Source organism: Mustela lutreola, chromosome 17 (genome assembly GCF_030435805.1).
Source record: "Mustela lutreola isolate mMusLut2 chromosome 17, mMusLut2.pri, whole genome shotgun sequence".
NCBI lineage: Eukaryota > Metazoa > Chordata > Mammalia > Carnivora > Mustelidae > Mustela > Mustela lutreola.
In genome coordinates, this window is record NC_081306.1 from 33,774,051 (window position 1) to 33,789,594 (window position 15,544).

The 15,544-nt window shown below is 47.1% G+C and overlaps 1 protein-coding gene across 1 annotated transcript in view; it reads left to right on the forward strand.

The window, feature by feature from the left end:
• Positions 1 to 15,544, forward strand: part of LOC131820058 (uncharacterized) — a 67,940-nt gene that overhangs the window by 21,185 nt on the left and 31,211 nt on the right. The window contains exons 3-4 of the mRNA XM_059155541.1: positions 8,457 to 8,520; positions 14,238 to 14,369. Coding sequence (XP_059011524.1) covers positions 8,457 to 8,520; positions 14,238 to 14,369 — 196 coding nt within the window. The remainder of the gene's footprint in view (positions 1 to 8,456; positions 8,521 to 14,237; positions 14,370 to 15,544) is intronic.

Here is a 15,544-nt window from a genome sequence, read left to right on the forward strand (position 1 = left end):
CAGCGTGCACGCTCCTTTCATTTGGGGGCAAGGGGTAGTTACTTCTCTAGGTTATTTCTGAAGACTCTGCCATTTAGCTCCTGGGGTTGGGGAGAATTAAAGGTGGAACCTTCGTGGACAGGCTAATCAACCTTTCCTTAGTTGCCTGCCACATCCTGAGACCAGGCCAGCTAACTTGTCAGTGTATCCTGTCAGTTACTGGGATGGGAGGTTGGAGTGCATTCCTCATGTGGCATAGGTTTCTCCTGTGCTTCTGTCAATGCTGAAGAAATTCCAAGATTATTAAAAGCTCTTTTGGTAAACGGCAGCTACTTGAGGAAGTTGTCAGCACTAACTCAGTTCAGTAGAACTTCAGGTAATAGTGGATCCCTAAATATCGCCCTCAACCCGCAAGGACGACAAGAAGCCCCAGTTCAGATGTATCTTCTCTCTCTTTATTTCCGCAAGTCTACACACTTATATACGCTTACCTGAGCAGTCAGCGAGCAGGGTACAGGAGGGAGTGAATCAGGCTGCACACCTAAACGAACAACTTTGCTAGCAACCAATGCTGTTTACTTCCTCTTTGGGCATTCTGCTTAGTCTCATGAGGCAATCCTAACCTGGCAACTAGCCAGGCGCCATCTTTTAATGGCGGAGGCCGCCCTGGCCAGGGGCCTGCCTCCGACATCTCCCCTTTTTTCTATTATGGCAGGGATTGTGCCTCTCTTAGGTTGTCAGTGGCGGGGAATACCCTTACCCATCATCAGACGGCAGATATCAATGATCTGTGTCCTGTCTTAGGTTGGTATATTTCCCCCACCAATCTTACCCGTTGTTGACTACCGATCCAGCATACTTAGCCACACTTGGTGGGATGTTCCAGCCTCGATGGCTAACAAGTCCTGCACCATGGCTTGCCATTGCCTATGTTGCTGTCGCCTCCAAATTTGCAGTTTCCTTACTAGCAGAATCAAGCCCACTACGAGGATTATCATCAGACAAATTACGCTAGCCGCTTGTTTCATAAAGGGTAACACATCTTGCAATGTTTTGATTATCTCTGGGAGGGTTGCCAGCTCATCTCTGGTGTTCTTTATCCTTGTTATGCCTAGTAGCAGGTGCTGAGTGTAGTTTTGGAATTCTGCGGACTAATTCCCCCGCAAGTATTGGGAGAGCTGTCAGGAGACATTCTGTAAGTCACTCATATTAGTATAGGCTATGGGAGTTACACAAATTGCCGGGAAGGGTGCTATACATCCCAGTCCCAATAGGGCCCCCAATATGTCCACTTGTTCTTGAACCAAATCCAGTCTCTGGTTGACTATCGGGATTCCTGCTTGCAGATGTGCATTGATCTGAGACTGTTTGAAGGACAGCCGCCGTTCCTCTGCAGGGGTGTTCACAACTTCTGCAGTGGGTATAGTTGTAGCAAGTGAGACTGCTGCTGCCGTGGCAGCTGCTGTAGATATAGCCAGTGCTGTCACAACGGCGGCTGTGATACCAAAATCTCTCTTCTTTCTGGATAGCACCACCAGTAACTTGTCCTCTGGAATGGAAACTGGGATAGGAACATGGGTAGGGATACGTATAATCACAGCCAGCTTGAAGGCCGTTACATTCCAGCCCTGGGAACGATGGCAATTCTTAGTGCAATTAACGTATCATTCAGCTCGCTAGCATTTGTTACGAGGAAAAGGTTTGGAGTAGTCATTTCTGTCTATCTGAGCAGCTTCTAGCCTTTTATGGATCAGACTGATGGCTTCTTTTGCCCCCTCAGTCAACTGACGAGGAGAGGTGAGGTTAGGGTCTCCTTTAAGTGTCTCAAATAAGGGTGACAATTCCTGATCAGTGAGTTTTAGATAGGGCCTCATCCAATTGATATCTCTTAACAATTTTTGAAAATCATTTAACGTGTTTAGGTGATCCGTCCGCAGGGTTATCTTTAAAGCTCTGACTTTAGTATTCTCTAACCTAGTTCCCAAATACTCTTTAATGGGCGTCATTTGGACCTCTTCTGGTGCTATGTGTAATCCGAATTTCTCAAAATGTTTGAAAAGAAAGGAAAGGGCCTTCTCAATATATTGTTCTTTTTTATGGCACAGCAAAATATCATCCATATAATGATACACAATGAGCGGGGGAAATTGTGTTCTAACCTCCTTCAGGGCTTGGTCCACATATAATTGGCACATTGTAGGGCTGTTGGCCATGCCCTGAGGCAATACTACCCACTCATAGTGTTGATCCAGACAAGAATGATTAATGGTAGGTACTGTGAAAGCGAAACATTGGGTGTCCTCGGCGTGCAATGGGATGGAAAAGAAACAGTCTTTAATATCGATTACCACAGAGGGCCAACCAGAGAGCAGGGCTGAGACTAAAGGCAGCCCCCAGCTGTACTGCTCCCATGGCCACCATCTTTTCATTAACCGCTCGTAAGTCATGTAACAATCGCTATTTCCCCGACTTCTTCTTAATCACAAAAATAGGCATATTCCATGGTGATGTGGAGGGCCGAATATGCTGGCGGCAAGTTGCTCTTTTACTAACGTGTGGGCAGCTTCACATTTTTCTTTAGGCAGGGGCCACTGAGGAACCCACACGGGTTTACTGTTTTTCCATTGAATTTTTAGAGGTTCAGTGGCCCCTAAGAAAAACCCAGCCCCGGCCCACCTATTCTTTGAGAGAAGTAATTAGTCAAGGGAATAGGTTCAGGGGTGCCCTGCAGCTGTTTTCCTAGGCCTCCCGTTCCAGGATAACCAGACTTAGTCATTAAGGCTTGAGCTTCCTCAATATAGAATAATTCTGTAGTCAACTTCAGGTTCATTTGGGCCAAGACATCCCATCCCCACAATGAAATGGGAATCTTAAGGACACATGGCTGCACAAGTCCATGGTGGCCTTCATCATCCTTCCATGGCAGTGTAGCTGCACTGCACATGGGTCTATGAGCAATCCCTAATCCTCGAAGTGTTTGATCAGCCTTTTGCACAGGCCAATCCTTAGACCAATCAGCTTCATTGATGATACTGCGATCTTCTCCAGTGTTCAATAAGCCCATGAATTTCTTGTCTCTTATCCATAAAGAGTAAAAGGGTCTATTTTCCATGCCTAGCATGACGCATGCTAGAGGAACTCCAGATGAACAGAACCCCTTCTGTCCCCGCGTAACCTCATGGCTTCCAAAAAGCTTGTGACAACAAGGCAATACCAGGAATTGAGCTATCTTATCACCTTATCAGCTGTAATTCCACGTGGGGAGGATACCAGGATTTTCACCGTTCCTTTATAATCAGCATCTATAACTCGGGGTGAACAAGGAGTCCTGATAACGCCATGGAGCTCCGTCCTAGCAAGAGGCCCACGGTGTCCTCAGGTAATGGACCCTTAAAATCTGATTCGACTACCTGGGTCCCCATCTCTGGAGTCAGTATGAGTCTGGTGGTGGCACGGATGTCCAATCCTGCACTCCCTGTTGTGGCTCGCCTTGGCTCGTCGGCGGATAATGCGAGCGAGCCACCTGTTGGAGCACCGCATACATTTGAGGGCCCTGGGGTGTGGGGCCCCCCTTCCCATTTTTTGACCCTCTTGGAGGCAGAGAGTTTCCTTGTATATCCCTTATTGAGCGACATTCATATGCCCAGTGGGCACCCTTCCCACATCTTGGGCAGATACCTGGTTTTTTAGGCTCTTGATAGGACACCTTTCTCTCTGGGCACTCACGCTTAAGGTGTCCTGGCTCCTTGCAGTAATAGCAAACTCCAGGAGTACCCCTATGTTTATATTGTTGAGCTCCCTGAAATCCTTATAAACCTTGAGTGATAGCTGCAGCCATAACCTGCCCTTGAATAACACTGTCGTTGATATCCCTGCAAACTTTAATATATGTACTCAAGTCTTTGCTTTTCCAAGGTCTGATGGCTTTTTTACACCATTTATTAGCTTGCTCATAAGCCAGCTGTTTTATCAATGGCATGGCTGCCTCTACCTCCCCAAATATTCGACCAGCTGTTTGCATCAGCCTCGCTACCAAATCAGCATATGCTTCATTTGGTCCTTGTATTACCTTAGACAGCTGACCCTGTAAATCCCCACTGCCTTGAATTGTCTTCCATGCTTTAGTGGCCGCCGCGGCTATTTACAGATACACCGCAGGGTTGTATTGTATTTGGGCCTGCTTTCCCATGTACGGTCCTATTCCCATTAACATTTCTAGGTCCCACTGAGGATTTCCAGCCGCTGCATTACGGCGGGCAGTGTCCTCTGAGTATTCTTGCCAAGCTGTTTTCCATACTAGATATTGCCCTCCCGACAAGGTTGCGCAGGCTAGGTTACCCCAGTCTTCAGGGACTAAGTTCATTCCTGCTATGGTCTCCAACAAAGATACCGTAAAGGCTGCCTGAGGGCCATACTGCATGACTGCTTCCTTTAATTGCTTAACCAGTTTAAAATCAAGAGGCTGATGATACCGCTGGTTGTTTTGGTCCTCTAAAACTGGAAAGGCAGAGGCCAGGTCATGATCTCTCCAGCTCGAAACCCTGCCACTACCACATGTGGTGCAGCAGCTACAAGCTCCTTGGCACGCCATAGGATTATACGGCGGATGGGCACTAGGCGTCGCTGGAGTCGATAGTTTCAACTGTTCAAAGTTGCAATGCATTTTATGGCCTAACTCCTCCCCTGACATTTCTTCTTCCTCTTCACTAGAACTACCCCCATCTGAGGCACGAGAAGACCGCTCCTCTTTCACTTCCTCCAATGCCAATGCTCCCTCTTGTAGAGCTGATTAATATTTGGGTTTAGGCCCCACCAGTCATCCCCGGACTAAGGTCCATATTGCCAGGGACCCGGGTGGCAAAGGCATTTTATTGTCCTGTTTCTTCAAATCCTCCCCTAAGTGGTCCCATTGAGGTATGTTTAGCAAGCCTTCATCTAGGAACCATGGAGCCGCCTTTTCCACTGTATTCAAAAAGGCCCGAGCAGTTTTTGCTTTTAGTGAAGTTCCATTGGCTTTCAGCAGGTCTTTTAAAGACTCTTCCAACCGCACTTTACATACTTCAGATCCCATTATGAACACACAGACAACAGACGCGGACGTTAAAGACAGTAACTAACACATCAACTGTTTACACGCATATGCTTCAGTCGACATTTACTTCCCGCTTTACCGTGGAATTCCCACTTTTGAACGTGGCCTTTACTCCCTGCTTTACCGCGGAATTCCCACTTTTGAACGTGGCTAATGTCCCCGCTGACCTGCGGAACTTTACTCCCCGCTTTCCTGCGAATTACCTTGCAAGATTCCTTTATTTAGTTCCCGGGTGCCGGCGCCATTTATCGCCCTCGACCCGCAAGGACGACAAGAAGCCCCAGTTCAGATGTATCTTCTCTCTCTTTATTTCCGCAAGTCTACACACTTATATACGTTTACCTGAGCAGTCAGCGAGCAGGGTACAGGAGGGAGTGAATCAGGCTGCACACCTAAACGAACAACTTTGCTAGCAACCAATGCTGTTTACTTCCTCTTTGGGCATTCTGCTTAGTCTCATGAGGCAATCCTAACCTGGCAACTAGCCAGGCGCCATCTTTTAATGGCGGAGGCCGCCCTGGTCAGGGGCCTGCCTCCGACACCTAAATGACGTGTGCTGCAGTCCTTTGGCTCTCACTTTCTCTTTGGCTCTTTCAGGAGGGCCTTTTTGTGGGTGGCATCTTCGCCCCCATGGTTCCCTCCTTCCTTTTTAGGTAAGGAGGGTTTTTTTCTTGTTTTTGTTTTTGTTTTTTTGTTTCTTTTAAAGGTTTATTTATCCTTTTAAGGATATTTATTTATTTGAGAGTCTCCATCCGGGGCATGGGGAGGGTAGAGGAAGAGAGTAAGAATGTCAGGTACACTCTGCACTGAGCCAGGAGCCAGACTGAAGGCTCCATCCCAGGACCCTGAGATCATGAAGTGAGCCAGAGTCGGGAGGGGGACGCTTAACCCTCTGAGCCCTGAAAATGGGCTGAGAATATGTAGTATAACACTGCTGACTGTACTGTTTGTCACTTGACTCATTCAGAAAATTACACAATTCCTCAAAATAACATGCCATGCCATCATTAAAATCAGTAGTCCCAGGCAGGAGAGAGATTGTGAATGACTGCCCCCCACACAGGGCAGTGGTGTCTGGACAGGGTCTGATGGAGCACGTGTAATTAACCTTTGGTCTCTGTGTTGTCACGTGTGGATTTCGCTTTCCAGGGTATGCATTGCTGTCTTTATTTTGTCAGCACACTTCTACCTGCCTCAGGAGCCTGGGAAGGGGCTTCCGCCTGGGGTATGGGCAAGAGGCCAGGACTTTAGGAGAGGCTGCTCCAAAGCTCCTGGTGGCAGAAGAGCAGAAGGGAGCAGGGGAACTGGGGCCAAAAGAAAGAGGCCCGCTGGCTCCCAGGGCACTCCAAGCCTGGAGGCATAGCAAGCAGCACTGGCAGTTGCAAGCCTCAGTGTGGGGAACTGCATCCCTGGCAACGGCTTCGGGACTGGGTCCCCACTACAGCCCCTTAAGGCAGACTTGCAGGGCCTGGAGCCCATCGCCACTTGCCGGAATCACACGCTCCACCTCGCTGGGCCACTAGGTCACCAAGAGGCCCGCATGCGCCCAAGGAGCACACACTCCCTGACATGCACTCAGTGGAGGCAGCGCAGGTGGGAGCTGGTCTCAGGAGACTAGCAGCTGTGGAGGCTCAAGGGGCGGCAGCAGAGGCGGTAGCGTCGGTGAAGGGTGCTCAAGGCCCAGTGGCCTAGGTAGGGCTGAGGTCCGGGGCTGTGAAGGAAGAGGGGCGGACCACGAGGACTCCACCTATGGCGTTACTCCTCCAAGCAGTGCTGGTTTCGGCTTTTAGCGGGTGGGCGGGGGTACAGCCCATCCTTGACCATGGGCCACAAGAAGAGCCTGACTAGGTACCTGCATGGAGCGGAGGGGGTGGAATGGGAGGAAGGGCTGGGGGCAGGCAGGGACTGGAACAGGCTGGACGCTGGGGCCACCCGGGGTGGGGGGAGGCAGGCATTGCTAAGATGGAGTTCCCGGGGCTGGAGGATATCCTGGCACTGGGGATGTATCTCTCCCACTAGGGATCGGGATTGGGGCTGTTCCCACTGCTGCAGCCCTGGGGGCTCTTTCTCAGGAGCCCTCCGTGACTGGGTGGCTCAGTCAGTTAAGCATCTGCATTTACCTGGCATCCTGATCTCATTGTCCTGAGACTGAGCCCTGCTCAGAGAGGAGGCTGCCTCTCCCTCTCCCTCTGCGTCTGCCCACGACTTGTGCTCACTGTCTCTCAAATAATAAAATCTTTTGAAGAAAGTAAATATAAAAGTTTATTTAGCATAATGTTGAGAAAAACAAGTTCAATCTTTAAGAAAAAATGATGATAGTGATAGGTATAAATATCAGTTTAAACTAGCTTTGTATGACGGATCTCGATGAATCTTTGCATCCATGCCCTGAGGAATGAATCCATGCTGTCCCCACATCACAGAGAAGGACACAGAAGTTTGGAGAGGTGAAGTAATTATCCAGGCAAAGAGTAGAAATTGGAAGAATGGAAACTGGTCCTGTTCTCTTCCAGAGGCTCAACTGGCAACTTGTTTTTTCCATTTCCTTAATAAACATAGACTTTTTAGACTACGAACCAGTGCTACATTCTGTCCCTCCAGGATTCTCCCCAGGCCCCATCAGAGAGGGCTCTGGGGCCAGATTCTCCCTCCCTGTTCCAGGGTCCCCGGGTGACTCCTTCTGTCTGTTCAGAAACAAGGACACAGAGCTCTGGGGAGGGACCCTTCCTTGGCCGCGGGTGTCCACCTCTGCTTGGCTTTCCCATGCCTTTTTGGAAGGTGAAGTCAGAGTCAGAGGTTGAGAGGTGGCTGGGGAAGGAGGAGGAGGCCAAGGGCATCCCAGCCTGGTGATTTTACTTACCTGCCAGACCATTCTTCCCAGGTCCATCCAGCATCCCATTGATCTGCTGCGACTTCTGCTGCTGGTGCTGCTGGTGCTTCCAGATCCCTGCCAGCACCAGCAGGAGTGTAGGAGGGATTTGCCTTGTGGGGACCCAGGAATCTTGTAAGATGCCTCCAGCCCTTTCCACAGGTGCCCAAACCCCCATTCCTTTCAGGGTGCCCCGGAGCTCAGTTGCCCAGTCCTGTATAATCCCTCACTTGATCACCTTTCCCACAGTCCAGGAATCTCTCAGTCTTGCCAGGGGCCCAGAGCTCACCCCACAGTTCATGGGGTCTTCCTGCCATCTGGTGCCGGAATGCTGATGTTGGCAAAGGGCAGGGCATAGCACAGGCCTGAAACAGGAGGGACCGGTGGTTGTCACCTGGGCTGCCATTAAAAGGGGTGAGACATGAGCCACTGGATCTCCAGAGACACTGAGCCCCTGGCGGTGATGACGTCAATGTCTGCGTGTTCTCAACATGTGACTTCTTGTCCTCCACACAGTTATGGACATGGGCATGGACACTCCCGGTTCAGTGAAGGAAATGAGCACCAGGCCAAACAGCAGGTAAGCAGGACAGCTGGATCTCAAACTCTAGCCTCTGGCTTGTCTCCAGGGGCCACAAAGTGTTTCATAGATGGGAGACTGACACTGGCTTTGGGGACCCCTCATCAACTCCATGACTGATCTCACCTATTTGAGGCCCCCAAACTCTATTCCCTGCTTCTTTCCCTGCTCCCAATTCCAGTTCTAATCAAGGTGACTCTGGCCATCTTCCATGGAAGTCCCTGGCCCCCTTACAGGTTGGGCCTCTCTCCTGTTCCCTTTTGGGATAGTCTGACTCCACCCCTTCCATAGCTGGTCTCCTTCTACAACCAGAGCAGCCCAACTCTGGGGTTCTTGAGGTGGACAGCGGCATCTAGGCAGAATTTAATACTTTGTTTTGTTATCCTTATTTTGTTGTTGGCTTATTTTTTATGGTTTCTGTATGTGTATGTTTAGGATATTGTTGTAACTGAGGGTGGCAGGAGTGGAAGTGGGTGGGAAGGATGGGGTGGCTGGGGAATGGGCATTGGAGAGGGTATGTGCTTTGGTGAGTGCTTGAACTGTGTGCGACTGATGAATCACAGACTACCCCTGAAACAAAAACTACATTATACGTTAATTAGAAAAAACAAGCTGTTGTTCTATTTAAGCAGTACTAGAGTGGTTCCTGTTTACAAGAAATTTACACAATAATAAAGTGGTGGTTTGTAGAGCACTGAAAATCAGCTGTCTTGGGCCAGAAGGAGTTGAGGAAGCATTTGAGAGTCCTAGAGAGACACAGTTTAGGAAGTTCAGCTCAGGACAGGCCCCAGGAGAGAGGATAACAAGGGGTTTGTCTAGTCTCCTGGGTCCCTGGCCCTGCCCACATGCTTGGCTGTCCCTACCCAGCACAGATGGAGCTGCCAGATCTCTGGGTGTTATCCTAGATCTGCCAGGGGAGAAGCTGGTGAAAGTCTTCTCTTAAAATGCTCTCATTCCTGGAGGTCCCAGAAGATGACATGAGAGTCTGATTGGACTGTTTCCCTGTAAAGTTTCCTCATGTAAAGCCAAAGCTAGTGCGTAGGAGGGTCACAAAGAGAAGTGACAGATCTACTCTGTCGGAGGTGTTCCAATGTCTCAGCCAATTGGGGATGATTTTGAGACCATGAAGTCTTCTCAGACTAATACCGGAGGATATTCCAGCCCAGAAGACATATTTGATTTCAATTGTATCATCGTCGTATCATTCAGTTCCAGTGTTGCTCTTTTCCTTTTCTATTTCTTTTTTATTTAAGATTTTATTTACTTATTTGACACACACACAGAGATCACAAGTTGGCAGAGAGGCAGGCAGAGAGTGAGGGGAAAGCAGGCTCCCTCCTGAGCACAGAGCCCGATGTGGGGCTTGATTATAGGACCTGATCATGACCTGAGCCACCAGGAGCCCCTGTTTTTTCTATTTCTTTACTCCTGTTCCCATGATAGAGGTACTTCTCAATTTCTAAACATATGGGAATTTCTAGTTCACTTTTTATCAGTGATTTCTAGCACATTATATTACCACAAGATGCTCTGTAGTTGCCTGAATTGATGCATCTGAAACAAAATTGAAATTTCCCTTATGGCTAAAGTAAATCGGGCGTATTTTTGTAATGGTCTCCTATGTGCCTAAAATCAGTGGATGTGGATGTGGACAGATGTATGGAGACAGCTATGGGATTCAGATGGTTTGCCATTAAGATTTACATCTTGTGGATGTTCTGTCTGGGTTGAGTTGCTGAGAGAGGCTCTAACCTCCTACTCTGGTTGTGTACTTGCTTGTTGTTGCAGTTTGGTTCTCCTTTGCTTTCTACATTGTTCAGCCAGTGGCTCTCAGACGGGAGTTTGGAAGGGAAGGAGAGAGTGCCCAGAAGAGGGAACAGGGACCTGGGTTGGAGGAAGTAAACAAGAAGGATGGCTAAAGATCCAGAGAGGATCTGTCGTTGTGATGGCATGTGTTGGGGTATCAGGTGGGAAGGGGCTTTGTACCTGTGGCATCCATGTTGAGCTACTAGGGGCAAAGGCAGGGGATTGGTGGAGAGATTAGAATGTTTCTAGGTTGCTAAGGAAACGTTCAAACACGGGAAGGCTTGATGGAGGATGGATTCTCCACACCAACTGCTCCTGAGAGTTCACTTGACCTGCTAATGTGTCCTGCTGACCTTGTCCTTTACTAACCTGCTGACCTCCTAACTTTTCTGAACCGTGCTACTTCCCCTTGAGTACTTAATCTGACCCTGACACCGCCTGACACTGTCCCTGACCCCTCCTCCTGACCAACACCTTCCCCATCCTACCCTCTATTTCTTCCCTATTCCCCTCCCTAATTACCACCCTGCCCCTCCCCACCCCTTCCAAACACCCCCACCCCACCCTCCCCTGCCCCCCAACCATCTCCACTTCCTCCCTGGGCCCACAGTGCCCCTTAAAAGGACCAGGACATGATGGTGCAAAAGCTACTCTTCTGGCTTGTCTTGCTCCAGTGTCCCTGTTCCCCCAACCCAAATGTGAGTAAATGTGACACTTCACTCATGTCTTCCTTCTTCTTCTTCTTCTTCTTCTTCTTCTTCTTCTTCTTCTTCTTCTTCTTCTTCTTCTTCTTCTTCTCCTTCTCCTTCTCCTTCTCCTTCTCCTTCTCCTTCTCCTTCTCCTTCTCCTTCTCCTTCTCCTTCTCCTTCTCCTTCTCCTTCTTCTTCTTCTTCTTCTTCTTCTTCTTCTTCTTCTTCTTCTGATATGATTTATTTGAGGAATAGAGAAAAAGGGCTCATTTGTAGGGGGCAGAGAGGGTGGGAAAGAGAAAATCCCAAACCAGCTGTGCAGTGAGCACAGAGCCCAAAGTGGGCCTCAACCTCAGGACCATGAGATCATGACTTGATCCAAACCAAGACTTGGTCACGTATCTGACTGAGCCACTTGGGTGTCCATAAGCTGCTAGTGGTTTCTTCCTTCCAACTGGATTATTTAATCACAGCTTTTTCATGGGGTTCTTGAAGGTAACTTCAGAAGAACGAGAGTTCTTCCTGATGACTGGGCACCACAGGGCAGGTTTCAGGGTCAACCTGAAGGTGTTGAGGCCACAGCCATTTCCCTCGTATTTCGGGTCCTGTCTGTGCTGCTGGGTCCAAGAAGCACAGCTTTGGTAGGATGGAAACCTGAAGGCACCAGGTTTATAGTGTCAGGAGGAAGGATTTGTGAAGATAGGAAAAGCCATTGAGCTCTTTGTCCTAAATAGGGGGCTTGTGTGATATGTACATTATATCTCTTTAAAATTCTCTTCAAAAATGTCAGGAACTCTAATTTAGTAGGAGCTAGGGGTGTTAGATTGTAGCCTGGGATCCTGGTGAAGATCCTACTGCAAGCCTGGTAAATTCAGGGTCCAGCTTCTGTTTAGTTTGTTTTTGTGTCAGCGCATTGTTTATATTTGTAAAGTTTGACATCCCTGGGTATCTTAAGCATTGGTGTTGGGACTAGAGTGTTAAGAAGTGAAATATCCTTTTTGCTCTGCTTCTTGGTTGGAGGCTGTCCCCAGGGACTGTGTGTCCCACCAGGTCCATGGAGACCTGAGAATCCCAGAAGACACTAATAGACCACAACCTGCTGGGATATATGTCACAGGAAAATCACTAGGAGTGATGTGATTAGGAAGTGAATGAGTTGTTGTCCTTTCTTTGACCAAGTATGTGCAGTGTGTTGATTTTCCCAAAATAAGAAAGTTCTGGATGTCCTTAGGATTGTCCAAATATAAAGAAATACGTGGTTCCCAGCATGAATATTTCACTCTGTCATGAAAAAGTAAACCCTGTACCCCCAGGAGAAAGAGAGAGAGTCAGCCAACAGTTAGGGAACACCCCTGGAAATAAGTAGACTACTTTAGATCCGCTTGCACCAGATTATGAAAGAGGGATCTGGAAGTGTCAGTAGTCAAGAAGGATGCTTGTATTGAGGCAGACCCATCCCACATGAAGACCTCTAGTCAAAGTAGACCCCATTCTGTTTCATTTGAGTCTTCAGAAGAGGGAATTTCTTGGTCGTCTGGATTGGAATCATTCCCCTCTACCTGGGCTGCATCTCATGGATCAGTTCACCTTTCTCACCCTTCCTCATCTCTGAACTCTTGCCTAAATGAACTGGTGTTGCATTTCCCACCTCCACCTGCTCATGGCCACTGTCGGAGAACCTAGAGTTTTTGGCCCCACTGGCTGTCCTCTAGTTAAGACTCAGCTACTGATATCAGCATCCAGACAGCTGCCAGATGTACTGAGTGCCCACAGCTGGGCGTGTTTTACATTCCTGACAAGACAGCCTCTGTCTTTTGTGCATTTGATCCCCATGACCAACCATTGTGCTGACAGCTACTGCTCTCTTCCAGACAGTGGCTATTAAAGGCAGTGTACGTTTCCCACCAGCACACATTTTCCTGACCTCAGCTGTGAGGGCTGAAGAGGAAAATGTTTTAGATTTCAGGAGCTCCTTTCTAGAGAGGTGTGTTTGCACAAAATTCAAGCTTGGTGTGAATTAGTATGAATTGCATTGTTAGTGTCTTTTCTCCTGAAATACTTCTAAGTGTAGTTTTTGTAAAATGATGTGTTTGTATCCAGGAATTTTGTATTATAATTCACAGGCACCTGGGGTGGTTCAGGCAGTTAAGTGTCTGCCTTAGGCTTGGGTCATGATCCCAGGGTGCTGGGATTGGTTGGGCTCCCTGCTCAGCTGCCACTCAGCTACTCAGTCTCCCTCTGCCTTTTCCCATCTCTCTTTCAAATAAATAAATACATTTGTTAATATTTTCCCTGTTTAGAAAGTTAAATTTTAAGTTGCTCTTGCATGATTTACTTACAGTACCAAGAAATAGGAACATGAATTGCTTCCATTGGCTTTTTGGAGATACTAACCCTCACAGATATGCTTAGAACATACATGATCACCTGATTATGTACTTCAGAAATCTGACATCTGGGTTTGCGATTCAGAATCAGAGTGAGCATTGAAAGAAAACATCAATGTTTTCAGAAACTAATCAGTAACTTTGATTTATTTTTATTGGGCAATAATCACATGTCGTATTAACGAGCAGCCTCCTGTCTCTCTCACTTATGTCCTGATCTATAAACATGTGTCCATATAATGTGCTCATTTGTACCTCTAGTACAAATTCTATTCATGCTTTCCCTCATTCGTCCTTAAATTTTGGGTGTAGTTTTGGAAATGGTCCAAAGGAGTTTTTCCAGGTCCTCCATGGATATACAATAGAAGTCACTGACTCCTTACCTATTCTAAGTTTACATTGACTTACCTTGTTTATTTTATGTTGGCTTATAAATTCTCAGGTTCTGTTAGCTATAGAAAAAACAGTTGCAATGTGCTTGTAGATAAAATAAAATCTCTTAAGATTTGTCTATTAGATTTTGCCTGCAGCTTTAGTGTGTCATAATGTATATATGATCACAACATCTTTTCAAAGAATACTTTTTGTTGATATTAGACATAGGGAAGCAACAAGGAAGCCATCATCATGGTAAGTTGGTAAACACACTCATCACTGCCAAAAGTTTGCCCCAGCTCCTTGGAAATGCCTCTGTGCTCCTTCTCCTCCAGGAGGAGCTAGTTAAGAGGTATGCTCACCTCCTGGAGGCTGACTGAGGGTTTGTAAAGTTGATTTTTTGTGACAGATACACAGTAAAAGTCTTTGAGATTCCTCATTGTCTCAAATGGTATTTCAGCTGGTCCTTTCCTTGCCTGATCCTTTCTGTCTTGGCCCTCATGGGATTGAAGTTCTGTGGAAGCTTCTCATTTTAACTGCCTTCTTGGGAACTTGTGCCTTTCTCATATACCTCTGGAGAACCATCCTCGCTGTAAGTATATTAATGTACGTGCTGTACTTTCACTCATAAATAAGCAAAAAATGTTAGAGTCCCTGGACATTTTTATGTCCATTCAGTACTACAGATTTCCCTCTAATATGTCAATTTTGATTATCACCTAGATTGATGTAGTTTTAAATTTCTATTGAAGTGCCTTCTTGATCCATATGTTCTTTTTTTAAGTTCAAGCATAATTGGCAAACAGTGTAATGTGACTTTCAGGTGTACAACATGACTCCGCAATTCTGTACATTTATCAGTGCTCAGCAGAAGAAGTGCGCTCTTCTTTCCCTTCACCTCCTTCACCCATCCCTCCACCCACCTGCCCTTCCACCCATGTCTTCTTTAGAAGTGGGCTGTTGAATCTCTCTCTCTCTGGTCATTTCTCCAGCTATCTTTCTGTTCTCGATCTCTAGTTTAAGTCAACTGGGGTCTGAGAGCATAGTTCCAGTGATTTCAATTCCTTTGGTGGTTCACATGTGTTGTATGGCCCCGAATTTTGGCTCTCTTAGTGACTGTTTCATGTCAGCCCGAGCAGAATGTCTATACCTCATTGTTGAATGAAGTATTCTGCCGATGATAGTGGATAGGGTGGATGGGTGATGCTGGTCAGTTCACCTGTGTTCTCATGGATCTTCTGCATCTCTGGGTCTGTCAATGAGGGATAAGAGGATTTTGAATTCTCCAGCTGTAGGAATGGATTCATCTGTTCCCACCAGCAGTATTTTCAGTTTATGCTTCATGTGCTCTGACACTCTGTTGTTGATGCATGCGCATTAGAAATTGTTGTGTCTTTTTGGAGAATTGACCCCTTCATCATTGAAATAATGTCCGCCATTATTCCTGACGGGTTTCCTTACTGTGTGGTGTGTGTTGAAGGACCATTTCACTGGCCAAAGATTTCTAGCTTGATGTTCCTTTAAACAGTATAAACACTTCATCCTTCTTGATGGCATGGTTTCTGAAAAGAAGTGTGATGTCGTTCTTATCCTTTTCTCTGGAGTAAGGTGTTACTGCTCACCTCTCCCCTTCCCCACCCACTCCCAATCCCTGCTCCAGATTTCCAGAACAATTTATTTGTTTTTAATGATCTGTAGCTGAATATTCTAGATTAGGAAACATTGGTGGTTTTGGTTTATTGTTTGTGTGTGTGTGTGTTTTGGTAT